Raw genomic sequence first — 27,681 nt, forward strand, 5'->3', positions numbered from 1 at the left:
CAAGAAGTCCGGGAACTGGGGCTTTCCACGCTGTTTATTTGCTTCTCTGGGAAAAATCAAGGGGCCTGGTCACACGTCGAAAGCAGGACTAAGCCGGGGCACTTCAGCAAAGGCTCCCAGCTCCAGGGCAGCCTCGGGGCTGGGTGGCTGGGGGGATCCCAGGGCAGGACCCCCCTGGCCCTCCAAAGTGGGCACGACAGAGACTGGAGCCAAGCTCCCATCTGGGGTGGCTCTTGTACCCTCCTTGTGGCTCTGGGTGCTGATGGGACCAAGAAATGGTCTGAGCACTAGGCGCCAGGCTGGAGGCCCCGGGAGACGGGTCGAGATGGAGCCTGGTGGCCCAAAGCCAGCTTGCGAGGAGAGGGCGTCTGCGTGCGTGGGCACGAATGTGCCTCTCGGGATGAGTGTGGCTGGACCCCAGTGTGTGTGTATGGGGGAGCTTTGCCACTTCCAGTGATGGGGCCAGGGGTTAAGGGACTGGGTAGAAAATGGAGGGGGGGAAGGATCTCCTGCTCCAACCCGTGGCCAACCTCCCCGCCCCAGGCTGGGCCTCCTTGTGCAGATCCTCTCTGCAGAGTTGGTAAGCAGGGTATGATCTCCAGGGTATGGTAGGGGGGACCCCAAAACCCCAATCCAAGCAGGCTGAAGAGGCCAAAGGTCACTCCCAAGGGGTCCCCAAATTAGCACCAGGAGGGAGGAGGGCCCAATGGGGAGAAAGGGAATGCTTAGGAAAGGAAGCCCCCTGCCTTGTGTATGGGGGGGGCTGTTTGAAGACCCTCAACCTGCCCTGTCTAGAAGCCAGCCTAGGGGTGACAGGCCCTTCCCCAGTGCGGGGTGTCCCCAGCCCCCCCCAGCTCTGTTATCCACTGGCTACACTGGGGAGGGGCACAGCAGATGAGGGGTCTCCACTCCCAAAGAAGTGTGGCCCTACCCCAACTGCCTGTGACTGGCCCAATTGCCTGTGACTTGGGGGGGGGGGCAGTGCCTCAGCTAGGAAGCCCCACTTCCAGGCCTGGGAAGCCTCAGAAGCCCCTCAGCTCCCAGTCCCCTTGGAGAATCTTCTGGAAGTGACAGAAAGGCACAGGCGAGCCCGGCCCGGGGCGGCATGGAGTTCACACCAGCCAGGACCACGGGGGGCGTGAGCCGTATCTGTGGAGCTGCCACAATATTTTGGGGTGTGGGGCCTGGGGGGGGGTCCCTTATGCCTGGAAGGTCATGTCAGCCCATCTCTCCCTCACCTGGGGGGTGCATGGCTCGGTGATTCGGGGTGCATGTCGGGTGTGATCAGCAGGGCCCCTGTCCCCTCTCTTTTCCAGCAGAAGAAAAACGCATGGGACACGGAGAACTCATGCGTGTCCCAGGTGTTGGTGGGGGGGGCGGGGGGCTGTGAAGTAGTGAGTGGAAGGTGGGCAGACTCCAGGAAGGACCGGGCTGGTGGGGTGTCTGTGGAGCACAGGGCAGGGGTGGGGAAGGAAAGGGGGTTCAGGGAAGAGGCCAGGCCAGGTCACATGATGGAGCAACATTTACAGCGCTGTTTCTTCATGTCAAGTTCCTGGGGGTCGGTGGTGCTGGCCTTGGGCCCCGCCTGGTTCTCCTCTGGGGAGCCCTCGGTGGTGGTGGCGGGGGGCTCGGCTGCGCTGCCATTGGGTGGGGCGGGCTCCTTGGGCTCGGCGGCATCCCCGATCACCACCAGCTCTGCCTTGATGGTGTCCTGCAGCCCCAGCACCTTCTTGCTCTCCGCCTCGTCCTCCACGTTTTGGTAACCCATGAAGATCATGGTGACTGGCGGCTCCTGGCCGGGCTGAATGCCTGGGGGCCCTGACGTGGCTTCTCCAGGCTGGGTTTGCACCCCAGTAATCTCTCGTCGGGAAGGTGTGGTCCGGACAGCTTCCTCTGAGGACCTCCGGGGCTCTGCCGGTCCTGCTGAGGATCCAGCCTCGCTCAGCGTCACCTCATCGGCTTTATGAATGAGCTCATCCACCTCAGAGGAGCTCAAGGGGTGAATGCCGTTCTCAGCTGTACCGTCCACCGCATGGACCACTGGGGGGGTGGGGAGGGGAGAGAGAGAGAGAGAGAGAGAGAGAGAGAGAGAGAGAGAGTGAGCCTGGCTTCCAGATCAGACTTGTCAGCCTGGAGGCTTAGCAGGATATCAACACTGATAGCCAGATGTGGTTGCTGACCTCCAGTGATCCCAGCCACTCAAAAGTTGGAAATAAGCCGGCACCAGGGGCTCACGCCTGTCATCCTAGCTACTCTGGGGACTGAGATCTGAGGGTCACAGTTTGAAGCCAGCCCAGGCGCCAAAGTCCCCAAGAGGCTCTGATCTCCAATTTTTACCACTCAAACACTGGAAGTGGTGCTGTGGCTCAAAGTGCTCGAGCACTAGCCTAGAGCTAAAGAGCTCAGAGACAGCGCCCAGGCCCTGAGTTCAAGCTCCAAGACCTTAAAAAAAAAGTTGGGGGCTGGGGATATGGCCTAGTGGCAAGAGTGCTTGCCTCGTATACATGAGGCCCTGGGTTCAATTCCCCAGCACCACATATATAGAAAATGGCCAGAAGTGGCGCTGTGGCTCAAGTGGCAGAGTGCTAGCCTTGAGCAAAAAGAAGCCAGGGACAGTGCTCAGGCCCTGAGTCCAAGCCCAGGACTGGCCAAAAAAAAAAAAAAAGTTGGAAATAAGAGGATCACAGTCTGAGGCTGAGCTGGGGGGAAATGGGTGAGGCCCATCTGAAAACGAAGCTAAGAGCAAAAGGACTGGGAATGGACCTCAGATCTAGGACCTAAATTCAGTCCCCAGTACCATCAAAACAGCAGCAAACAAAAACCCAAGAAAGGGGGAGGAGGGAGGGGGGAATGAGGGAGGAGGTAACAAACAGTACAAGAAACGTATCCAATGCCTAATGTATGAAGCTATAACCTCTCTGTACATCAGTTTACCAATAAAAAATTTTAAAAAAAAGCCATGAAACAAACAAAAGACAAACCAGGTGCTGATGGTGCACACCTGTAATCCTGGCTACTCGGGAGGCTGAGATCTGAGGATAACGGTTCAAAGCCAACTCAGGAAGAAAAGTCTGTTAGACTCTTATCTCCAATTAACCACCAGAAAACTGGAACCGGTACTGTGGCTCAAAGTGGTAGAGCGCTAGCCTTGAGCAAAAGAGCTCAGGGACAGTACCCAGGCCTTGAGTTCAAGCCCACAACAGACAAAATAAAACAAAACAAAAACCCTGATGGATAATTACTAAAGCTCTCTAGGTGTGCCACAATGGTGTACAAAGGAAAATGTAGAGCTGTAAAGGCATTGTATTTATTTATTTATTTTGCATGTACTACTACCAGGGCTTGAACACAGGGCCTGTCACTCTTGCTTGGCCTTTTTCTATCAGGTTGACACCTTATTACTTGAGCCGCGCCTCCACTTACAGCATTTTGCTGGTTAAGTGGAGATAAGAGTCTCATGGTCTTTCTTGCCCAGGCTAGCTTTGAACTGTGATCCTCAGATCTAAGTCTCCTGAGTAGCTAGCTAGGTGTGAGCCACTGGCACCTGGCATGTAAAATAATTTATGAGGAACCAAGGAAGACTTGCAGGGGAGAGAGGAAAGTGGATTGGGATTTTATTATCTTGTTGTTGTTTTTTCTTGGTTCCCCCCACCCCCCGGCCAGTCCTGGGCCTTGAACTCAGGGCCTGAGTACTATAGGCTTCTTTTTGCTCAAGGCTAGCACTCTGCCACTTGAGCCACGGCGCCACTTCTAGCCGTTTTCTACATATGTGGGGCTAAGGAATCGAACCCAGGGCTTTATGTATGCAAGATGAGCACTTTACCACTAGGCCATATTCCCAGCCCCTTATCCTATATTTTGAGACATTTCCAGCCACCTGAATCCTGGCCCACTACCTGAGGTTGTATTTGTTTTCCTTCCAGTATAAAAGAGACAATCACAAAACTTCAGAGACAGGAAGTAAGTAGCCCAGATTCACACAGCTGGGCAGTGCTGGACCTTGCTCCTTTCAAGTCTAGAACTCACACAAAGGGGGACCCCTCCCCAAGCCAGGGACCCAAGATCAGGAGTCCTAAGGGCTCTGACCAGTAGACATCCTTGGGGTTTCTTTGGTAGATATTGAGGACATTTTGATTTTACCCAGAGCTACTGGTTGCTATTGTCTTCTCGATGTTGGTTTTCTCCCTAACCTATGCCCAGAGCCTATGTGTGTGCCCCAGTGCCTCTGTCACCTCCAGAGCCATGTTGAACTCACTAACAATCCAGTCTCAGCACCCGGAGCAACGCCCAGCCACAGTCCAAGGCAGCCCTGGAAGATCCTTCAAGAAGACCAGCATACTTGGGGAGGAGACGGGGCAGCCTCAGGGACTAGCCACCTCCTCCTGGCCAAGGGTCAGGGCTCCCCTCCCGGATGTAGCTCAGCTAGAAAGTGTTCCCTGCTCCGGTGTCCCAGCCCCAGGGAGGGGTGTCCCTGCCTCCAGGCCTTCTGGTGACACCCAGGTCCTGAGACCAGGCTTAGTTCTCACTAGCCACTGCCCCCAGATAGGAATCCAAGCCCTCGGCTGCCATGGAAACCATCCCTTGCTGTTGCTAAGCAGCCAGAATCCAGTCTGGCAGGTCCTGAGTCCCCAGGGACTGGTGTGTGTGTGGGGGGGGGAGTAGGGCAGTGGGGGGGCAAGTGGAGGGGGCAGGGATGAAGACATGGGCGTGGTCATTCTTGCCTCAGGTCATATGACTGGGCTGGGGGAGGGGGTGGAACGGGAACAGACACTTTTCTTTTCTTGTGCCTGTACTCAGGCTTGAACTCAGGACCCAGGAGCTGTCCCTTGGCTTTTTGTTGTGGTTGCTGTTGTTGTTCTAGGCTGGCACTCTACCTCTTGGGCCACACCTCCACTTTCAAGCTCTTTTGGCCGTTCCTTGGAGGTGAGTGTTTCTTGGAATTGTCTGCCCGGGGTTGGCTTTGAGCAGTGATCCTCAGATCTCCACCTCCCAAGTCACGAGGATTACAGGTGTGAGCCACCCGGACCGGGGTTGGGCATTCCTCTTTAATGGCACCCTAAATGCACCGGCGGCGGTAGCTATGAGAACGACATGCACCCCACTGTGAGGCAGGAATACCAGGCGAGTGGGTGACCGGGAGCCAGGAGTGAGGCTATGGAGCAATTGGGGCCCTTGAGCACCAAGAGCGCGAGGTGGTAAAGTCTCCACATAAACAGTCATCGTGTGAACCCACAGTCCCACTCCAGACTGCACCCCAGATCACACAGAAATCTACCCAGTGCTCCACCGCCAGAAAGTGGGCCCTGCCCACTGTCCTGAATGAATGGACAGGTGAAGTCCAGCCAGGCAATGTGGGGTCCAGCCACACCAGAGTATCATGCAGCCAGGAACAGGAGGAGGTGGTGACCCACTCTCTGACCCAGAGGGACCCAGAGGCCACCATGCTCATAAGAGAAGCAGATATGCAAGGCCCGTGTGTGGGTAGAACAAATCAAGAACAGACAAAACCACAGCTAGAAACTTGAACCGGGGTTCTAGATGGGCCATCTGCCATCGATGCCGGAGCCCCTGCATGAAGTGACCACACAAATTCCAGCCTGAGCCTGGGTGGTGACCACAGGATTTCTGGCTTGAGCTCGGGCCCTGTGAGGGCTGGTGGAGACCCCCACCCAGGGGAGGGGGGCGGCTCATACCTTTGGTCTCGTCCTCGTAGACCTTGATGCCCTGTGGGAGGGGCTCCCGGGGGAGCAGCGTGGTGCTGGATAGCACCTTCGTCTCCCCTGTCACCTTGTCCTTCTCCACTGTGATCTCCACCGAGTACATGGCTAACACAAGAGGCACGGGGTTAACCCGAAGCCTGCCCCCCATCCCCGACACGACGACCCCCCACCCCCGCTAGGCAGCGGCCAAGCCAGGGGGGGAAGATGTGGGTGGGTGGGAGGGGACAGCAGCATGGAGCCAAGCAGAGGTGAAGCAGCCGGTAACCTGGTCCTCCCCAGCTCCACAACCTCCCACAGCTCCCGAGCTCCGGAAGGATCATGACCAACCAGGCCGGGATGCTAATCTAGCCATCAGGCACAGGCTCGAACCCAGGACTCCTCAGAGAGCCAGAGAAGAGGCCAAATGACCGCAGTGACCCCCTCTCGCCTTGACCAGGACCCATTGGCAGCCTGCGGTGCACCCCACTGGCTTAGCCCCCTTCCAGGACACCAATAACCCTGGCCTCACTTGGTTACCTGGCCTTCCTAGTCACCTGGTTCCCCCAGACTTCCTTCAAGCCCCGGATTTGATCTCTTCAAACAATGCCCAGTGTCCTCCATTAAGACCTCGCCCCAAACAAGTTCAGATCTGCCCACGTCTCTCCCACCAGCTGGGATCTGAGGACCACGGTTCCAATCCAGCCCAGGTAGGAGAGTCTGTGGAGACTTCTAGCTCCAATTAACCACCAAACACCACCACCACCACCACACACATACATAAAGCCAGAAGTGGAGTTGTGACTCAAGTGGTAGAGCACCATCCTTGAGTGAAAGAAGCCCAGGGACAGCACCCAGGCTCTGAGTTCAAGTCCAAGGAGCAGTATAAACACACACACACACACACACTTCCAAACTCTCCCGGTTCAACACCTCGTTCTGTTCCACCTGCACAGCCTGCAGCCTCCTTCAGCCCCGGAACTGTGTGCACCGCTGGTGTCTCTCAGCACCCACCATGGTTCCCACCTCCAGCATCTCTACCCCAGGACCTCCCCCCCTCTTCTCCCCGGCCCCCCCTCCAGTCCCAGCATCCAGCCCAGCCTTTGCAACGCTCCCGGCCCCCGCTGTGCTCCCTGTGGCCACCAGAGGGCGGGCGGGCACACGGTCAGGAGGGGCCTGCCCCGCCCTACCCGGCCCCGCCCGGCCAGACCCTGCCCTGCCACGCCCACCTCGCCAAGCCCCGCCCATACAGGCCCCACCCCTCCCCGCCCAGTCCCACCCGCCCCGCCCCGCCAGGCCCCGCCCCACCAGCCCTCCACTGTTCCCACTGCCCGCTGGTCAGAGCCCAAGTCCTCCCTGTGGCTTGAAAATGGTTTCTTTCCCCAAACTCCACATGCTGTCTGCTTTGGCGCTGTGAATTGCCAGTCACCCCAGCAGAATAGCAGCTGCCCCGGGCTCCTGTCCTTCAAGCCTAGCATGTGGCAAGCACTCAGGAAGTCTTTGGTGACTAACTGACCTCATCCCTTTGATTTAATCCCATATCCTTCTTGTTCCTAGACACCTATGTCCACGGCTGTCCAGACAGTTGTGCGGGCTGTGTGCACTGAGCAACACCGGCCCTCCCTCTCCCCCTCCTCCTCCCCGGAGGCGGGAGGCCTAGGGGCCAGCCAGGGCCGGAACAAACTGGCACAGAGGCTCCGTAGGCATCCTCCACTTTGCATAATGTTCCCCCTCAACCCCCTGCCACCCTGCAGAAGACCCCAGGCCTCCCCTACCGACAGCCCTTGCTACCCCTAGCCACGGACGCATGCTGGTTAGGCTCCATCCTCCCCTTTCTTCCTTGTTTCTGTGCTTGCTCAATTCAAGCAGCAATCTGTCATTTCTCAGGCCTCACAGGCACCATGGGGTCTGCTTGCTGCCGGGCCCTGTGTGGGGTCCATGTAGCCTCGCCCTTCTGGTTTTGGGGACGCCTGAGGTGTCAGGGTTCACATGTCAAGACAAGGACTTGGGGCTGGCCCTCATGCATGCTTGAGCGTGAGCGGACCTTCTGCTTTCTAGCGTGTGACACGGCTGCCCTGCCGGGGGTGGCAGCCCAGCGCTTGTGCCCAAAGGCGGGCAGGAGCCACACAAGCGTGAGGAGGCTGGAAGAGCGTGGCACCCCAGGCCCCAGGGGGAGCCGCCATGTTAGGGGGAACGGAAGCCATAGGCGATGGCCTGGGTTAAAACTGCCATGCTGGGCCCGTCTTCTCGGGGGAAGCTTGGGCCAGTGATGTGTGACAAGGCTGCGAAGCAGAAATGTGCCGGGACCACCCCAGCCAGAGGACGGCACCCCAGTACAACCACCACCTCAGCACCACGGTGCCCACCAGGCTGTGCCAGGAGCAGCAGGCCTGCGTCTCTGCCCCCTCCAACTCCTCCAGGTCACAGAGGGCGGCTAGACCCAGCACCGCGGCCCGGGGCCTGACCCACCTGCCTTCATCATGGGGGAACCACTGGCCATCCTTACAGGGGTGTTGGAAGCTTGCTGTCCTGCTGGGGAGAGGGAAGAGAAGGGGTTAGGAAGAAGGCCTGGCTTTTGGTTGTTGTTTCTTTTTTTGTAGCCAGTTCTGGGGCTTGAACCCAGGGCCTGGGCACCGTCCTTGAGCATTTTGCTCAAGACTGGCGCTCTATCACTTGAGTCACAGCTCCACTTGCAGCTATTTGGTGGTTCATTGGAGATCAAAGTCTCAAGGACTTTTCCTGCCCAGGCTGGCTTTGAGACTGTGATTCTCAGATCTCAGCCTCCTGAGTAGCTGGGATTACAGGCTTGAGCCACCAGCTTTCCCATCTATTTGTTTTTGTGTACCAGGGATTGCACACAGGGTCTTATACTCTTGCTTGACTTTTCCATTTAAGGTTGGCGCTCTACCAGGCCTACATTTCTGGGGTTTTTCAGGTAAACTGAAGGTAAGAGTCTCTTGAATTTATCTGCCCAGACTGGTTTCAAATCACAATCCTCAAGTCTCAGCCTCCTGATTAGCTCATGTTAAGGCCATGAGCTTTTGGCACCCAGCAAGAGCTAAGGCCTTGGGCCCGCACCCCTAAACTGCAGCTCTCATGCTCCTAGACTGCCCCCCCCAAACGCCAAGACACAGCCCCCTCCCACAAAACAAACACTTTCTATCCCACACTCTGAGGTTCAGTTTTCAGCCCAAGTGATTTTCACAAAATCCCTGAGAGACCTGTGTGGATTTGTTTAATTATTAATTTTTTTATTCTACAGTAAGACAAGGAGACACTCACCTTATGAATAATTAACACAGCAAATCAGGCTGCAGATGCTGCAGGCTACAGTGAGAGCATGTTCTCCCAAGCTCCAGCTGGGGACTGCTCAGCACACATACAGAGTTTACACCAGTGCTGGGCTCGCGTTCAACGTCTCTACAGACTCGTGTGTGTGTGTGTGTGTGTGTGTATCTAATTATATGTATTTATATTTATATATGTGTTTCTTTTTTTGGTGCAGGTACTAGGACTTGAACTCAAGACGTCACATTAGTGAAGCTTAGTTTTTGGTTTTGATTTATTTATTTTTTTGTCTGTTGTGGGGCTTGAACTCAGGGTCTGGGCGCTGTCCCTGAGCTCTTTTCCTCAAGGCTAGAACTCTACCACTTTGAGCCACAGTGCCACTTCCTTTTTTTAGGTGTTTATAATTACAGATAAGAGTCTCACAGCCTTTCCTGTTCACGCTGGCTTCAAACCGTGATCTGTAGATCTCAGCCTCCTGAGTAGCTAGAATTACCGGCATTAGCAATGGGCACGTGTCCTTTTTAAATTTTTTTTCCCCAGCCTTGTCTCATCTGGCAACTCCACCCCAGGGATCTTGTGAAAATGCAACACAGAAATCAGGATACTGTGGGCCCAAATTAGGGCTCCAGTAGAATAACAGAATTAGTCAGGCATGGTCTGCTGCTGCTGTTCTATTTACCAACAATAACTGCTTACAGGCTTCCGCCCCCATGAAATCCCAACTCTCACCACCAGAGGGCACTGGAGCCCGCCATTTCCCAAGAAGCCTTACCTTTGGGCGTGCCCACTGGAGTCTGCAAGAAAAAACAGAGGGGTCAGTGGTGCTGGGAACTCAATTGACCTCCTTCAGCTCAAGGCTAGAGCTCTACCACCTTTGAGCCACAGCGCCACTTCTGGTTTTCTGGAACTGAGTCTCATGGGGACTTTTCTGCCCAGTGATCCACAGATCTCAGCCTCCTGAGTAGCTAGGATTTACAGGTGTGAGCCACCAGCACCCAGCTCCATTATTATTATTATTATTTTTTTTTTTGCCAGTCCTGGGGCTTGGACTCAGGGCCTGAGCACTGTCCCTGGCTTCTTTTTGCTCAAGGCTAGCACTCTGCCACTTGAGCCACAGCGCCACTTCTGGCCATTTTCTGTATATGTGGTGCTGGGGAATCGAACCCAGGGCCTCATGTATATGAGGCAGGCACTCTTGCCACTAGGCCATATCCCCAGCCCCTTATTTATTTATTTATTTATTTATTTAGCTTGACCACAAGTCCACTTCTGTTTTTCTGGTGGTTAACTGGAGATAAGAGTCTCACTGACTTTCCTGCCTGGGCTGGCTTCAAACTGTGATCTTCAGCTCTCATTCCTGGGTAGCTAGGCTTACAGGTGTGAGACACAGGCATTGGGCCATCCTCTTTTGGGATTCAGATCTTGCTGCTGATTGGCAAGGCCTTCAGGTACTCCCAGTCCAGATCCTCCATCTCTCCTCCGTGGTCAGAGCTGTCACCCCAGTGCCCCTGCCAGGTTAGTGCAGCAGCTTCTTGCTCTTGTCTAACCTAGTCCTGCCTCAGTGCACCGCCCTGTGTGCAGGGGGAGGGCGTTCCCCTCTATTTGGAACCAAAGCTTCCTGTCTCTCTCTAGGTCAAAGTGCTTCCCACATCACTGGGGTCTCAGCCTGCTCTGGGCACCCCTTTCCTTACCTGCTGTGAGTTCATCACCACTTCTGTTTTATTGTCTCGGGCTGGGCTTGGGGCTGAGGTGGGAGTCCGGGCTGGGCTGGGGGCTGTGGCATTCTCTTGGGGAGCAGCAGGGGCTGACACCCCATTTTCCAGCATGTCTATCTCCTTCTCCAACCTGGGGAGAGGCAGGTATGAGACACAGGCCACTTTCTACCCTGTGGATCGTACTTTCCCTAAGGAGCCTGCTTGGTCTTCTCCCATGGCTTTACAAGTGGGGAAACTGAGGCACGATCTTTCATCCAGCCAGCGAGCAGGGCCAGTACCACCACTGACTCTGCTCCATCCTGCCATCATTTATTCCAAAGGAGCTCTGCTGTTTCCCCCTCCAATTCATTTCCTTTTCACAGGAAATGTTTTCTCTCTGGGGACCATGGGGGGGGGGGTGGGAGGGTTACTTTCCCAGTTACAGAAGGTAACTGGAGGCATGGCTCAAGAGCTAGAAAAAGTGGAAAGCTCTAAGCTCAGGCCTCAGTATTGCCCCCCCACCCCACACACAAAAAAGGCACACAGAAATCCAGGAAAACAAAGAGCGCTGGGCTGGAGGGACTCCAGGCAGTTTAGCCCCAGCCCAGGACAGACAGCGTGGAGACAGCGGGGAGCTGGCCGAGTGATTGGGCAGAGGCTCCGAGCAGGTAAACCTGCAGGGAACCCCCACCCCACATCTGCTCAGTTTGAACATGTGTCCAGGGGTGGGGTGAAGTCCAGCTTCCACAGGCAAAGCAGGGATCCCACCCTCCTCCCACCCCATCTAGAACCTTCTGTGACCTCTCACCTCTTCCTGGCGTCACCTCTCAGTCCCCATGCTCTGGGCCCCTTCCTTGGCTTGAGCAGACACTTGGAATTCTGGTCATTTCCCTCCGTCCTGACCCTGCCGCTCCCAGCTGGCCCCTGGCCTCTCTCCACTGGAAACTCTGGCGTTTTGTCCCAGCCTCCATCCTGCTTTCCCCATCCTGCCCCTTCCCCTGCTTCCTGCAGGCCTGGCTGCCACCGTGGCCCCTGCTAGCACCATGGCGAGGACTGGCCAGCTGGGCTGGCGCCAGGAAGCGCCCCCTTCCCCCGGGAGGCCAATGGCGGCAACTCCCATCCTTCAGGAGCCTAGATCTTCCCTGACTGGGAATGACTCTTACACCTGTTCTAACAATACTGAGAGGGCTCGGAGACAGCGAGGCAGCCTCTGCCCACAGCCCAGCCCCCACCTGTGAGTCCCTCGCCAAAGCAATCTATCTGGGGGCCACACCTGAGCCAGCCACCATGCCCTGGAGTCCAGTATGCACATCCTCAACCCTGAAGGACCTTGGTCCATCCAGCCAGGGCTCTTCTATGGAAGAACCTCCTCTGTGAGTGAGCCTACCCAGATTTCTCCATGAGCTCACCTGGAGATGGACTCCTCCAGGAGCCGGGCCTTCTGCTCATCCTCCTGCATCTGCCTCTTCATATCCTCATCGCCTTCCGAGGCTGAGGACGGTGTCCCTTCCAGCAGCCAGCGTTCCCGCAGTGCCTTGGACTGAGGAGGCAGACATGGGGCTCAGACTCAAGTTATAGTCCGTATGAGAATCAAGGCCAGGCTCCTGATAGTGGTCGGACTCAAAAATGATGGTTTGGGTAAAAGGTCAGAGTGTGGCTCATTCTGTGGCCAGGGGTTTGGGGGAGGGGCATTATCCCTGAGTTTTTTTGCTCAAGGCTAATGCTCTACCACTTGAGCCATGCTTCCACTTCCATGGCTTTATTTTTGGTGGTTAATTGGTTCTAAGAGTCTCATGGACTTCCCTGTCCCAGCTGGTTTTGAACTATGACCCTCAGATCTCAGCCCGCCCAGTAGCTAGGATTACAGGAATGAGCCACAGGCACCAGGCTGGGCTAGGACCTTGATCCAAGCCAGGATTATGAATGGATGTAGGGCTGAGGTCAGGATCAGTCTCAACATCATCATGGCCTAGAAGCCTGTGGCACTAGGATCAGAATCAGGGTCCAGGATGGAGTCAAGGTCCTGAATTGGATCAGGATTGCTAACCCCATCATGGTCGCGGTCAAGCAGGATGAGGGGCAAAGCTGTCATGGATGGAATCAGGATCAACACTGGAGTTAGGTTCAGGGTTGGGAACAGAATTAGGGTGCTGGTCACCTTATCCCCCAGTTCCTCGTGGTCTCTGGAGACTGCCCAGGCAGACCCCGCCCTCACAGATACCACCTGCCTCCACCAAGGCCACGCCCACTAGGCCCTACCCACGCCGGCCATGCCCACATGACCATGCCACGCCGACCACGCCCCCTTCAGGCCACGCCCCCAAGACACTACCCATTCAAGTCCCGACCCACTCCAGGCAGGCTCCAATCACAAGAACCTGCCCCTGCAGGCCACGCCCACACAGGGGCCACGCCCACAAGAGCCAGCCTGTACAAGCCACCTGCCCAGGCCCCACCCCACACAGAGACCACGCCCATAAGAACCTGCCTTGCAGCCCCGCCCCAGACACGCCCGCTCGGGACGGCCACGCCCCTACCTTCAGGTGCTGCAGCTGCCGCCTGTCATCCTCCAGCTGCCGCCGCCGGCTCTCAATCTCCGCCTGTCTCCTCCGCTTCTCCTGGGGGGCGCGAGCGGCGTCAGGACTGGGGTGGGGGTCTCCAGCCCGCCATGCCCGCCCGAGCTTGACCCCTCTTCCCCGAAGACCCGCGCGTCCCCTGAGCGCGCCCCAGCTTCCAGGTGGCCTCGGGTCAGCGGGCCGCGCGTTTCCTGGGCCAGGGGTCTCCAGCTTCCACCCACCTCAGTTTCCCCACCGGCACACCATGTGGAGGGAGCGTGAAAGAGGTCTCTATTTTCACCTTGTGGGGAATGGCCACGCCCTGGTTTGCACCCCAGGCTGGACTGGAGGAAGCCAGCTGCCCCCTCCCCCCACAACCTCTAGCCCCCAGACCCTCCCGTCCACTGGGCAGGGGAGACTCACTGCGATGGCCTGGAGCCGCTCCTGCTGGGATGCAGTGTCTGCCGCCAGCACCCTGGGGACAGGAGGCCAAGGGCACCCTCATCCACCATCCCAGCTTCCAGCCAGACACCCCCCAGCCCCCCTCGAGTCCCAGCGGGCCCCTTCCCATCTGGTTGACCCCGGGCCACGGTTAATCTCCCACACCCTTATTTATTTATTCACTCACTCAGCAAAACCTCCTGCAGCCCACATGGCACGGAGGCAAGGGAGGCACAGCCGAGGGAGCCGGGCCGGAGGAGGAGGCTCTGCCCAGACACCCGCGTTTGGGAAGGGGGTGGTAATTAAGGTCGGGCCTGGAGGATGCATAGGAGCTCAGCGGTTCCAGGGGCCCCTCCACTCACTCCCACCCACCAGATTCCATCCAACTGTGCTTCCATTGTCAAATGGACCCCATCCTAGCACTTCTAGCACTTTCCTCAGTAGCCTCCCTGCCCCCCACCATGTCCCAGCAACCCAAAGGGCCCAGAGAGGGTGTGAACTTCGAAGGATTGTCTTTTCCCAGCTTGCCCAGTGAGGTGGTGTGTGTGTGTGTGTGTATGTGTGTGTCTGTATCGGTGCTGAGGCTTGAATTCAGGTGCTCACGGCTAGCACTCTACCACTTGAGCCATGCCCCCAGTTGCACTTTTTTGCTGGTTAATTGGAGGGGGCGGTCTCTTGGATTTGTACTCTGGGGCTGGCTTTGGACCTCAGTCCTCAGATCTTAGCTTCCTGGGGTAGCTAGGATTACAGGTGTGATCCACCTATGCTGGGCTACCCAGTGAGGCTGGAGCCTTAGTCCAAGGACTGACTGGTACCCAGTAGGGGCTTAATTAATCAAGCAGCGGGGAATCGCCCACCCTCTCCCAGGCGCTCCTGCCGCCTCACTGAGAACTATGCATCCAGTGCCTGTGATCTGCTTTCCACTCCACCCCTGCCCCCCTCAACCCAGTGGGCGGAGCTAGTGACGTGGTCCCTCCCTCCCTCCTTTCCTCCCTTCCCCTCCCTCCCTCCCAGCCCTGGGACTTGTCAAGGGTTCCAAAGCGGCTGTGAGCAGGAGTAAAAGGCTGGGCCTGGAACTGGGGTGTGTTCCTAGGACACGGGGGGCGGGGGGTGGGGGGAAGCGTGGGGTGGTTCTGAGCGTATGTGTTGGGGGGTAGTTTCCAATCCTCTGCCCCAAATCCCAAATGATTCCAGGCCAGCTGGCTGCTCCAGGCAGCGCCCAGGGGCAGTGCCCATGGGCAGGAGGCCCGAGCGCAGGGGGCAGGGCCTGATGTGATGGCCCCGACGAGGTCTGCCTCTCCTCCTTTAACCTCCCTCCCCAGCCTCCACTCTGCCAGCTTCCCCTCCCCCAGCCCACACTGTCCTTTCCCCCTCCCCCTCCCCCCAGCCCCTTATCTTAGAGGAGACTGAAATTACAGACTGTCCTTTACTTCTCTCACCACCCTAACACCCCTTGTCCTTGTTATCGGGCCTAGAGTCACCCAGGGTTCTCAGAAAGGCCCCTTACACCTCTCTGGGTCTTCGTTTCCCCATCTGTAAGTGGAGGGGCCTCAAGCACCCCCAGTTTTCTGTCACACAATTCCTGGGGGGATAGAGGCTCCCAGCCTGGGAGGTTGCTCTGAGCCCACAGGTTCAGGTTCCTGGCCCCACTGAGACCCGTGGAGTCGCTGCACTCCCACGCCCTGCAGGTGACCCCCAGCAGTCCCTCCCTTCCTGGCTGGCTGCACAGCACCGGTACAGATCTGGGTGCCTCCCAGGGCCCCACCCCCTCACAGGACCGCACCCTCCAGAGCAAAGGGGGGGTTCTGCTGGGTGGGGCTCAGGAGAGGCTTGATCCAGCTTTCTGGCTCCGGGCCCTTCCACTAGGACTCCCAGCTCAACTGGGAGTTCTGGGTCTGCTCCCACAGAGGCCACCCTCCATCCCGGCTGGCTTCCCATTTCCCAGCTCGAACCTTGAAATCCTCAGCCACCTTCCCTGACCCCTGGCGGCCCTCTCTCTCTCTCTCTACCTCACAACCTCAGCTTCTCAAAATAAGAATCATATCCTGACTCTGTCTACTCTAACGCTTGTCTGGCTCACGTCATACCTCGGAAGAAACCATAAGGCCAGAATACCAGCCCTGATCTCCTCTTGGCAGGTGCTCTAACCACCAGGATCTATGTCTAGATAGCCAGTTCTCTCCTACCCCGGCCTCTTTGCACTTGCTGTTTCCCTAGTAGGTTTGTTTTTCCCAGGGCTGGTCACTAAGTCCACAGAGGACAAGACTGGGAACATGGTAGAGCTGGATTCAGCTGGGATTCAGATGGGATCCACTTGGAGACCCACCCAGGATGTTGGCAAAGCTGAGTTGGAGGCCCCACACAGCAGCCAGGACCTCGGGGTATGGAGGACCATGGCTGGGCTAGCTGCCCAGTGGCCCTGTTCCTACCCCAGTGGTCAGGTGACTATTCAGGCCAGACACAGGGACACAGGGATGTCTGTGCGGCCAGCTCGCGCCTGGAGAGAGGGCAGCAGTGTCCACTTGGACAGCCTGTCCCCGGGCAGGGGCAGGTCAGGCGAGCAGCGGCTCGGGAGGAGGCCCGTCCCCACCGTGCGGGTCGCAGATGGAGGGGTGCAGGCTGGGCCCCCACCCCGGGCGGGGGTGGGGGGCGGAGGGAGGCGGGGAGCCAGTGTCGCCGCCCCGCCCCCCCGCCGCCACCGCCTGATGGATGGCAGCCCGCGGGAGTCGGTCGCCCTGGCAACCGCGCCGTCCCCATGGCAACGCGAGGCCCACACAGGGGTGGGGCCTGCGCGCGGCGTCTCCCACCCCCAGACGGGGCCGGCGCCGGGCGCAAGGCTGGCTTCGGGGCCCGGGTGTGCGGGACCCGGCCTTGCTTCCCCGGGGCCGGGGTGAGAGCTCGCTCCGGGGCTGCCCGGGCATCTCCGCGGGAAGCAGCAGCCGAGGCCGGGAGGATGCTCGGCTTTCGTGACTCCGCCTCGCGGCGCAGACAGGGCCAGCACCAAGCACACGGCGAGGAGGCCGATCCGAGGTCGGCGTCCATCAGCACTCCGTCGACGGGGCACCGGCCGGGAGCGCGGGGAATGATGCTCCCCGGTCCTATCCAGCCTCACCCTCCCGGGGGCGGGTGGGGGTGCCTGCACAGGCCGAGCGGAAGCAACCGGAGGCCTCATCACCAAACTCTCAGGCCCAGTTGGTGCGGGTGGCTTAGGACACTGACATGGGAGGAGCCCGGTTCAAAGCCAGCCAAGGAAGGAAAGGCTGTGGGACTCTTTATTTCCAATTAACTACCAAAAAGCTGGAAGGGGATCTGTGGCTCAGGTGGCAGGGTGCCAACCTTGAGCAAAAAACAAAAGAACTCAGGGATAGCGCCCAGATCCCGAGTTCAAGCCCCAGTAGGGGCACACCTTACAAAAAAGAAAAACAACACACTATGTCGAAAATGAACTGTAACATCTCGAGGGCGGGGGGTGGGGTGGGAGGGGGGACTGGGGGAGAGCGAGGGAAGGGGCGACGCCGTCCAAGGAGAAAGGCGCGCCCTCCCTCACCTTTACAACAGCGATAAAGGCAAGCAAGCCAAGGAGCCACTCCCGGGTGCGGACGGCGAGGTGTTTGGCTGGGCGTGTGGCCTCAAGTCGCTGCCACCCGGGAGAGGTGGGCACCGCCCGCGCCGGGCCGCCCACCCACCCACCCGCAGCGCAGCGCAGCGCAGTGCAGGCGTCCCGGCCCCGAGCGCGCGATTATTTTTACAATACTCCGGAGCACAATCTGGGCTCGGGTGCTGCGGTGTGGGCGGCTCGGGACCCGCGTGGGGCGTCGACTGCGAGCGCGTGAGATAATCCTCGCCCGCCCGAGCAGCAGATGAGCTAATGGGACCCAAGCCCAGAGGCAGACGCAGCCCAAAGAGGCCTCCGCTCGCTCGCGCCGCGCTTTGCAGGCTCTTTATTTTCCTGAACGGTCCAGAGAAGTTATGCAACAAACCCAAGGTCACCCAGCGGGCAGGGAGGGCCCTGGCAGGCACTGGTGGGTGTGCGGGATGGGGGTGGGGTGTCACACGAGATCTTCTCCTGGTAGACAGGGATGGCGGGGGGGTGGGGGGGTGGGGGGGGGAGGGCAGCTCCCAGCCGGGCAGGCGCAGCGCCCAGCGCCAGGAACATTCCTGCTGCCCAGTGAAAGGAAAGCACTGAGCGAGGCCTTGGGATTGATTGGCCGCCAGGAGCCCGGGGGCGCGGCCCCCACTGGGGAGTGGCCCGGTCAGCCCTGCTGAGGCTGGCCCCCTGGACAGCCCCTCTGAACCCTAGCAGCTTTTGTCCCCCTCCTGATTCATTCCTGCCCAGCCCTGCACCCCAACCTGGGGGTGGCTGTCAGCTACTGCACAAGGCTCTTGTGTCTCACCCCTTCTGCCTTATCTTTTTTTTTTTTTGGGTAGGTCCTGGGGCTTGAACTCAGGACTCAGGTGATGTCCCTGAGATTTTTTTTGTGTGTGTGTGCTCAAGGTTGGAGCTCTACCACTTGAGCCACAGTTTTCCCAGCTTTTTGGTGGTGAACTGGAGATTAAGTCTCAATAAGCTGGGAATATGGCTTAGTAGCAAAGTTCTTGCCTCATATACATGACGTCCTAGGTTCGATTCCTCAGCACCACATATATAGAAAAAAAACCAGAAGGGGCGCTGAGGCTCAAGTGGCAGAGTGCTAGCCTTGAGCAAAAAGAAGCCAGGGACAGTGCTCAGGCCCTGAGTTCAAGCCCCAGGACTGGCAAAAAACCAAAACAAAAAAAGAGTCTCATGGTCTTTTCCTGCCCAGGCTGGCTCACAGCTGTGATCTTCAGATCTCAGCCTCCTGAGTTGCTAATTACAGTCGTGAGCACAGGTGCAGGGCTGTTTCTTTATCCTTCAGCCCAGGTGGCCAGTTCCTCTCTGGAGCTCAGCTGGGCACAGCCAACCCCCTAGATGCCCTCTGGGGCCTCCAAGCGTGGGGAGAAACCTTTTTCCTCTGGGCCTTCTGACCCCAGGTTCAGAAAGGCTCCCAGACACCAATGAGGTAAAGAATACAAGGGACTTCGAAGGCTTCCAGAAGGCTCTGGGCAGAAGCAGATCTGTTGCCTATTAACTTGGGGTGGGGGAGGAGCTGGCCCCTGGCCTGCAGCCTCGGGAAGGAAAGGGTTGACGAGGCAGGTCCAAAGAAGAATCCAGTGGCAGAGAACAACCTCCCAAACCCAGGTTCCCTCCCCACCCCTCACTGGTCCAGCTGAGTTCCACAAAGCTTTCCTGGTATGCTCCCACCCCAGGGCCTTTGCACCTGCTGTGCCAACCGCCTGGTACATGCTCCCAGAGCAGGTCTCCAATGGGCCTTCGGGGGCCAACTCTTCCTGAAGCCCCTCCTCAGTGGGCCCCTCCTCACTGGGCTGCTTGTGGCTACTATAGTTTTCACCTCCTAGCCTCTCCAGCCCTCCTCCAGGAGACACCATGGTTTTACTGATTTTCTTCAGAGGCAGGAAATGGAAGGTTCTGGAACTAGACAGAGGTAGTGGTGGTGATGGTGGTGGTGGTGGTGATGGTGGCATCAAAGGGCGGGTTGAGTACTTCCTTGTCTGGAATGTTTGGGAAAATCGGTATTTTGGATTTGGGAATGTTTACATCTATGAAATGAGCTCCCCTGTGGAAAATCTGGAGCGGAAACATGAACTCCATTTGTGTTTTGCACGTGTGTGTGTGTGTGTGTGTGTGTGTGTGTGTGTGTGCTGATCCTGGGGCTTGAACTCAAGAGCCTGGGTGCTGTCCCTGATCTGGTTTTGCTCAAGGCTGGCACCTGAGCCACAGTTCCACTTCCGGCTTTTTGGTGGCTAATTGGACATAAAAGTCTCATGGACTTTCCTGTCCAAACTGGCTTTGAACCACGATCCTCAGACCTCAGCTTCCTGTGTAGCTAAGATGATAGGAGTAAGACATTTACAAACATTTTTTGTTTTGTTTTGTTTTTTGCAGGTCCTGAGGCTCAAACTCTGGGCTTGGTTTATCCTTGAGCTCCTTTTTGCTCAGGGCTAGCGCTCTACCACTTTGAGGTATAGCAGTGGCTTCTGGCTTTTTGTGTATGTGTTTGTGTGATTGATTGGAAATAAGAGTCTCACAGACTTTCCTGGCTGGGTTGGCTTCAAACCACAATCCTCCGAGCTCAGTCTCCTTCCTCAGTAGCTAGGATGACAGGTGTGAGCCAGGGGCTCCCAGCTTAGAATGTCTTTAATAGAGCTACATCATTTTTAAAGTGTACCATGATGTTAAAGTGTACCATGAGTTGATGGTGGGGAGGGGCGGCAGAGGTGCTCCCTTGTTGCTGGGGACAGAACCAGGGCCTCCGGCATGCTCAGTGCTCTCCATTCAGCCACATCTCTGGCCTGTATTTGTGCATTGCTGTGACCTGTCCTACAAGCACAGCTGTGGAATTTTCCACCTGTGGCATCTGCATTCAAAAAGACTTTCAATGTTTGAGTCAGGTGCTTGTGGCTCATGCCTGTAATCCTAGCTACTCAGGAGGCCAAGATCGGGCAGATGGAGGTTTGAGGCCAGCAGAGAAGGAAAAATCTGAAAGACTCCGGCTCCACAAAAACCACCTAGAAGATGGGCTTGGGGGCATTGTTCAAGTGGTAAAGCATCAGCCAAGGAAGCAAGCAGAGTAAGTGATCATGAGTCTCTGAGTTCAAACCTAGTTTTGGCCAAAAAAAAAGAAGTTTGGGTCTTTTCATCAGAATTCCTTAACCTGAACTAGCAGCTACTGAATTATATTCATGTGGGGGGTGTGTGTGTGTGTGTGTCTGTGTCTGTGTGCGTGCACACGCGTGCGTGTGCACCATCTCTAGGGCTTGAACTCAGCATCTGGGCGCAGTCTCTGAGCATTTTGGTTTGAAGCTGGCTCTCTACCACTTGAGCCACAGTTCCCCTTTTGGCTTTTTTCCGTGCGTGATTGGACAGAAGAGGCAGACTTTCCTTACAGACTTCCCTGCCCATGGCTGGGTCCTCAGATCTCAGCCTCCTTCATAATTTAGGATAACAGGTACGAGCCACAGAGCCCAGCTTGTATTATATTCTTTAAATAGGTGATTATAAGCTATGTGAACTATATCTCAATGAAACCATTACTATTTATGTACTGTAAATATCCATTTACATTTATATAGAGAAGGCCAAGCTTCCTAGCAAGGATGGGAGCTGGGCTGGCATCCTGCCTGCCATTCCAGGCCCTGGGTGGGGGTGGGGGGGCTGCCCTGAGACTTCACATGATCTGAAGGTGACCCCTGACCCCTGGCCCTCAAAGCCTCCCCCATAGCTGGGCTCCCAGGCCTGGTCCTGACCCCCCATGGCTCTTCTGTCTCAGGCAGGGAGACTCAGCCATCTGGCCTGAAGCTCCTGAGACACAACTTCCTCCCAGGACAGGAAGTCCCTGGGCAGCAGGCTCTCTCCTGCTTCATCTAAGCTGGGGCCAGCTTGCTTCTCCCCATGGGCAGCTCTGATGGCTCAGTGCTCTGGACTCCATTGTTTTCTCCATTCAGACAGGGTTCCTGTTCTGTCTGGCTCTGGCAGAGCAGCCCTCTACCCCCACCCCCAACCGGCTTCAACTTGCCTTCTCCCTCTCCAGTCCCTGTCTTGATCCCAGTGGCTGGTCAGTCCTTGCCCCTTCCTGGTCAGATGCTGACTCTGGCAGAATCTGGTCCTCAAGAGCACAAGCCAAAGAGCTGTGTGTGTGTGTGTGTGTGTGTGTGTGTGTGTGTGTGTGTGTGTGTCTCCCTCCCTCTGTCAGTTGTAGAGCTTGAACTCAGGGCCTGGGTGCTGTCCTTGAGCTCTTTTGCTCAAGGCTAGCCACCACTTCTGGTTTTCTGGTAGGTAGTTCATTGGAGATAAGAGTCTCACAGAGGGACCTGGGAATGTGGCTTCATGGTAGAGTGCTTGCCTAGCATGCATGAAGCCCTGGGTTTGATTCCTCAACACCACATAAACAGAAAAAGCCAGAAGTGGTGCTGTGGCTCAAGGAGCAGAGTGCTAGCCTTGAGCAAAAAGAAGCCAGAGACAGTGCTCAGGCCCTGAGTCCAAGCTCCAGGACTGGTTAAAGAGTCCCATAAACTTTCCTGCCCAAGCTGGCTTTGAACCAAGATCTCAGCCTCCTAAGTAGCTATGAGTACAGACATGAGCACCAGCACCCGGCTTAAAGAGCCTTCTCTTTTTCCAAGGCTTCTACCACCTCTGGGACTTTTTTCTTTTTGGTTGTAGGGCTTGAACACTGGGCCTGGGCGCTGTCCCTGAGCTCTACAGCTCAAAGCTAGCACTCTAGCACTTGAGCCACAGCGCCACTTCTGGTTTCCTGGTGGTTAACTGGAAATAAGAGTCTCATGGACTTTCCTGCCCAGGCTGACTTTGAACCACGATCCTCAGATCTCAGTCTCCTGAGTAGCTAGGATTACAGGCATGAGCCACAGGGGCCCTGCAACCTCTGGGCCTTTGCACATGCCCAATTTCCATTACGTACTTGCCTTTCCATTACATACATCCCCTTGAACATCTTTCACAGCAAAGACCCATGGTGAGATAACTAGCAAACCTTCCCTGAGTTGCTCTGATCTTGTGTGAGACTTAGGTCTTTAAATGAATGAGTTTCCACAGAAGATATAATGAATATCTTTTTTTTTTTTGCCAGTCCTGGGGCTTGAACTCAGGGTCTGGGCACTGTTCCTGAGCTTCTTTTGCCCAAGGCTAGTGCTATACCACTTGAGCCACAGCGCCTCTTCCAGTTTTTTGTATAAGTTATACTGAGGAATCGAACCCAGGGCTTCCACCACTAAGCCACATTCCCAGCCCAGGAATATCTTTTTTTTTTTTTTTCCAAAAAAAATCAACATTGGGGCTGGGGATATGGCCTAGTGGCAAGAGAGCTTGCCTCGTATACATGAGGCCCTGGGTTCGATTCCCCAGCACCACATATACAGAAAACGGCCAGAAGTGGTGCTGTGGCTCAAGTGGCAGAGTGCTAGCCTTGAGAAAAAGGAAGCCAGGGACAGTGCTCAGGCCCTGAGTCCAAGGCCCAGGACTGGCAAAAAAAAAAAAAAAAAAAATCAACATCAACCCATTTCCCAGCTGCAAGATCTGAGGCCATCAGGCATGGTAGCACACACCTGTAATCCCAGCATTGGGAAGGCTGAGGTAGGAGAACCGTGAGTTCCTAGCCAGCCTAGGCTACACAGTCACCTCTCTCTCAAAAGCAAACAGGATGGTAGATGGCTCACCCCTGTAATCCCAGCTACTCTGGAGGTGGAGTTCAAGAGGATCCAGTCCTACCTGGGCAAAACTTCTTGAGGCTGCCATCTCAACAGAAAAAGCCAGGTGTAGTGTCTCATGCCTGTTGTCTTGGTTATGAGGAGAGTCATAAATAAGATGAGCACAGCCCAGGCTGGCCTTGCAGGGAGCAAGGCCCTATCTCAAAAAACAACCATGCTGATCTCCTTGATATATGACTGTTAAGGAGGGGGGAGGGGGAGACAGTAGAGACCAGGTCTAGGAAACCAAAAACTTCTTGTCAAATGGTATATCCACAGGTTTGGATCAGCGACCCTACATTATTTAACTAAACAACTACTCAACCAAACAACTACTCAACATATGAAGGTAAAAAATAGACCTCTCAGTGGATCACAATAGCTCAAAAGCTATGTATGTACATTCATATAAGACTATTGTTGACATATTGTCTACTGTCGACATTACATTTAAAGCCCTAGGCGAATTTTCTTTGGCGTAGGCCACGTGGCTACTGTATATGTTCTTGGTACACTGTGTATTGTATATATGTCTACCTGACCTAGGGAAGGGAAAGAAAAACAGGGTATAAGATATCACAAGAAATGTACACACTGCCCTACTATGTAACTGTACCCCTTGTGCACAACACCTTGTCAAAATTTTTTGTCTAATTAATAAATAAATTAAAAAACAACCATGCTGGGTGGGGGGGGGGGGGTGGGCGGGGAGGCTAATGCCTGTAATCCCACCCAGGAGACTGAGATCTGAAAATCGAATCGTTATTCCAAGCCAGCCTGGGCAGGAAAGTCCATGCCACGTATCTCTAATAACCTACTCAGAAAAAGTCTAAAGTGGAACTCTGGCTCAGTGGTAGAGTGCTGGCCATAAGCAGAAAGAACTATCTGATACACTGACACCCCTTCCACTCCCCCCCCCAAAAAAAAACCCACCTCACAGTCCCTCTGGCACAGGAAGGTGTCAAACATCCTACCCAGATCCTACCGCAACTTAAAAGGGACAAATCCTCCTGCTGGCCTGTGCAACTGGTAGCCTGTGAAGATTCAAGATTCATGCCTCTCATCCCAGTTACACAGAAATCTGGAGGATCAAGGTTTGAGCACAGCTCAGGGGAGAAGAGGAAGGGAGTTACCCAGACCCCATCTCAGTGGACAAGTTGGGTACAGTGCTTTGTGCCTGTCATTCCCACCTACACAGGAGGTTGTAAGTGGAAAGACGCTGGAGGAAACACAAAACAAAACCAGAGACCCTTCCTGAAAAATAATTAAAAGAAAAAGGCAGCTCACACCTGTAATCCTAGGTACACAGATGCTGTGAGCTGAGGAGCAGGATTTGGAGCTAGCCTGGAAAAGTCCGCGAGACTGTTTGCTGTTAACCAGCAAAAAGTCAGAAGAGGAACTGTGGCTCAAGTGGTAGAGCACCAACCTTAAGTGGAAAAAGCCAAGTTGATAGCATGAGGCTCTGAGTTCAAACCTCAGTAAGGGTACCAAACAACAACAACAACAACAAACCAGCTTGGAGTACTGCTCAAGTGGTAGAGGGCCTGTCTGTCAAGTGTAAGGCCCCAGGTTCAAACTCCAGTACCACCAGGAACAAAACCACCCAAATTCCTAATCCAAAGTAACTATGCTCAAGTGGGAGAGAAAGGTTACATTGTTATAATCAACAGGGAGGAAAACCCAGAAGCTGCAGCCCAAGCAGATACCCTGGGCAAAAGAGACACAAAGAGAAAGAGGGGTATTAAATTCAATTATCAGCAGATCCACTGCTGCCTTTCAACCTGCTCTGCCTATCATTAAAAAGAGAGATTAGCACGTGTGAAAGAGCTGTCAGAGACCCAGTTTGCACCCAATGGAGACAGTCCCTCTGAAATTCCCCAGGGAGGGGGAGGGGAGGAGGAAGAATCTGGAAGTTCCAGCACATTGGGCCAAGGGCTGTGCAGACCCCGAGGTCCCCCTGAGGGGCAGAGACACACAACGCTCCCACAGTGGAGTCCCCTCCTCCGCCCAGCCGGCAAAGCCATTTCTTTCTTTTCCTTAATTGTTAAATCTTTATTATTTTATTTTAGCCTGATCTGGGGTTTGAATTCAGGGTCTGGGCACAGTCCCTGAGCCTCTTTGTGTTCCAGGCTAGCACTCTACCACTTGAGCCACAGCACCACTTCCAGCTTCTTCTGAATGGCTTATTGGAGACAAAAGTCTCAGGAACTTTTCTGCCGGGACTGGCTTCAAACCACGATTCTCAGATCTCAGTCTCTTGAGTAGTTAAGATTTTAGGTGTGAGCCACCAGCACCTAGCTAATCTTTATTATAGTCCCCGGGGCTTGAACTCAGGGCCTGAGCACTGTCCTTGGTTTCTTTTTGCTCAAGGCTAGCACTCTCCCTCTTGAGCCACAGCACCACTTCTGGCTTTTTCTGTGTATGTGGTGCCTCTGAGGAATTGAACCCAGGGCTTCATGCACACAAGGCAAGCACATGACCACTAAGCCACATTCCCAGCCCAAAATCTTTATATGCTTAAATGAACACAAATGGATGTATTTCATCCTTAAGTTCACAGAATTTAAATTTTGTTAAATTAATATTATTATTAGTTGTGTGTGTGGCTGCATGGGTACTGAGGTGAACTCAAGGCTTGAGAGCTGTCCCTGGCTTCTTTTGCTCAAGGCTAGCACTCTACCACTTGAGCCATAGCTCTACTTGTGGCTTTTTTTTTTTTTTTTTAAATTGGAGATAAAAGTCTCAGGACTTATCTGCCTGGGCTAGCTTTGAACTGTGATCCTCAGATCTCAGCCTGAGGATGACGGGCATGAGCCACTGGCAGCCGACTCTTAACACATTTCTTAAACGTTGCACCCTCATGCCAGTCCATGGCCACAGGCACCTCCCAGTCCCCAGCTTTGAAATCCACAGAAAGGGAACCAGGTAGGCCTGCACAGGTAAGCCCCTGCCTCCTCCATGCCTGAAGCCTGCCCTGCCCACCTCCAAAACAACTGTTGTTCAGACAGAGCAGTATTGCTGACAATGGAGGACCAGCAACTGAGGTGTTTCCCTCTGTAGCCAGCTGAGTCCAAACCCCAGCTGCACCCAGAAAACAGAGTCTGAGCAACAAATCCACGGAAGGACCTACAAGTCACACCAAGTGCAGATCAAGAAACCAACAGGGGCTGTGCAGCAGGATGGAGGAACTCTGAGTGCTGTGTGACTCAAAGGTCTCTGCTCTCCCTCTCTGGGCCTCAGGATGGTCACCCGGTGGGGGAAAGAAATAATAGGGCCCAGTGAGAAGATGCCTCCCGTCAGCTGCCTACACCCTGGGTCGGAGCTGCCCCCTCCAGGCAGCCCCCTCCTCACGACCACACCCTGCCCAGGCCCAGCTGCCTGGAGGCCCAGAGATGGAGTCCCTCGGGCCCAGCCAAGCAGAGCAGATAAACAAGCTAGGGGAGAGAAACAGGCAAGTCGGGGCCCTGGCTCCCCGGAGCCTCTGGCTGGGCTCCCGGGACGCGGTGGGGGAGCGCCAGGCCATTGTCTGAGTGTCTCCCACCCTGCCGAGGGTGTGGCGGGGACCCTGGTGAATCCCCCTGGGGAAACACACCCAGCGGGAAGCGCAGGGGAGGGCGGAGCGGCCACCAGCCGCGCTGGCCCGGCTGCACCCCGCGTCCCTCCACGTCCTGGGGAGGGGACAGGGCGCCCAGCACGGGGCACTGGTCGCTTGTCACAGCCGCGGGGGGACTGTGTGACTCCAGGAAGTGCCCCCTCCCCAGATGCCAGCCCCCCGAAGACAACCCGTGACCTCTCCGGCCACCTGTGGGAGTGAGGGTCCCGGGGGAGAGGACGCCCTGGTCATGGGCAGAGGGGACGACAGGCGCCCGGGTGACCGCACGCACTCACGGGGCACCTGCTGTATGCCAGAGCCCTCCAGCGCCCCGGCGGCTCCGCCCGCGGCTCCCCACGCACCAGGCGCCCCACTGCGGGCCCCCAGACGCGCACCTTTGGGGCACTTCCATGGGAGGGGGCTCCTTCTGGGCGGGGGTGGCCTGGGGGACGGCTTGGGGGTTCCTTGTCCACGCCGTAGACGGAGCCCCCCTCAGCCCGCCAGCGGCTGGAGCTGAAGACAGCAGCGGGGGCCGGCCGCCAGCTTCCCGGGGGCCGGGGTGGGGGGGTACCCCGGGCACCAGGGAGGGCGCGGCGGGCCCGTGCCTGACCGCTGCGAGCTGGGCAGGGGGCGCTGGGGCTCCCCGGGCCTGCCCACCTACAGGTGGCCGCGGCCGGCCGGGCAATGGCCCCCACTCCCCTGCGTGCTAGGAGCCCCCGAAGCTGGGGCCCGGGCCGCCCCCGCCCAGGGGAGGCCGCAGGGCGCGTGGCCCTGCCCGGTCCCCACCCCGGTCCCAGCTGGCCGCGTCCAGACGCCCCAGGCGGCCCCTCCCCGCCCCCCCCCGCGGCGGGCCCGCGGGGGTCGCAACGTCCCGCGCACACCGGCCCGCGCGGGGCCTCGGCCGGCGGCTCGCGCGCGCCTACTCACTCCATCTCCGCCGAGGTCCGGCGACGGCGGCGTGGGGCGCAGGGACTCGGACGCGGGCGCGGGGTGTGTGCGCGGTGGGGGGAGGCGATGGCTAAGGCCTGGAGGCCCGGGCTGCACGGCGCGGGGGCGGCACCGGCGCGGGCATCGCCCCGCGCGCCCGCCGCTGTATTGTCCGGGCGCGGCCGGGTGGG

At 56.5% G+C, this 27,681-nt stretch overlaps 1 protein-coding gene across 2 annotated transcripts; it reads right to left on the reverse strand.

Moving 5' to 3' along the window:
* Nucleotides 1–16: 16 nt before the first annotated feature.
* On the reverse strand, nucleotides 17–27,681 carry Palm (paralemmin). Of its 2 annotated transcripts, XM_048341834.1 has the most exons (9): nucleotides 27,491–27,681; nucleotides 13,657–13,708; nucleotides 13,216–13,296; nucleotides 12,088–12,218; nucleotides 10,676–10,829; nucleotides 9,757–9,778; nucleotides 8,166–8,225; nucleotides 5,694–5,825; nucleotides 17–2,040 (listed from the first exon to the last, which is right to left on the reverse strand). In XM_048341834.1, the coding sequence occupies exons 1-9, from the start codon at nucleotides 27,493–27,495 to the stop codon at nucleotides 1,505–1,507; spliced, it is 1,173 nt and encodes a 390-aa protein (XP_048197791.1). In that variant the 5' UTR covers nucleotides 27,496–27,681; the 3' UTR covers nucleotides 17–1,504. The 2 variants fall into 2 exon arrangements, with proteins under 2 accessions (XP_048197791.1, XP_048197792.1); XM_048341835.1 differs by lacking the exon at nucleotides 5,694–5,825.

Source organism: Perognathus longimembris, chromosome 3 (genome assembly GCF_023159225.1).
Source record: "Perognathus longimembris pacificus isolate PPM17 chromosome 3, ASM2315922v1, whole genome shotgun sequence".
Classification (NCBI taxonomy): Eukaryota; Metazoa; Chordata; class Mammalia; order Rodentia; family Heteromyidae; genus Perognathus; species Perognathus longimembris.

Bases quoted from the DNA above. Each gene is read 5' to 3' on its own strand.
- Palm (XM_048341834.1), bottom strand. The intron at 13,297-13,656 runs GTGAGTCTCCCC...CGCGCCCCCCAG, and splicing joins AGCGGCTCCAGGCCATCGCA to GAGAAGCGGAGGAGACAGGC. The intron at 10,830-12,087 runs GTGAGCTCATGG...GCCTCTCCCCAG, and splicing joins CTGGAGGAGTCCATCTCCAG to GTTGGAGAAGGAGATAGACA.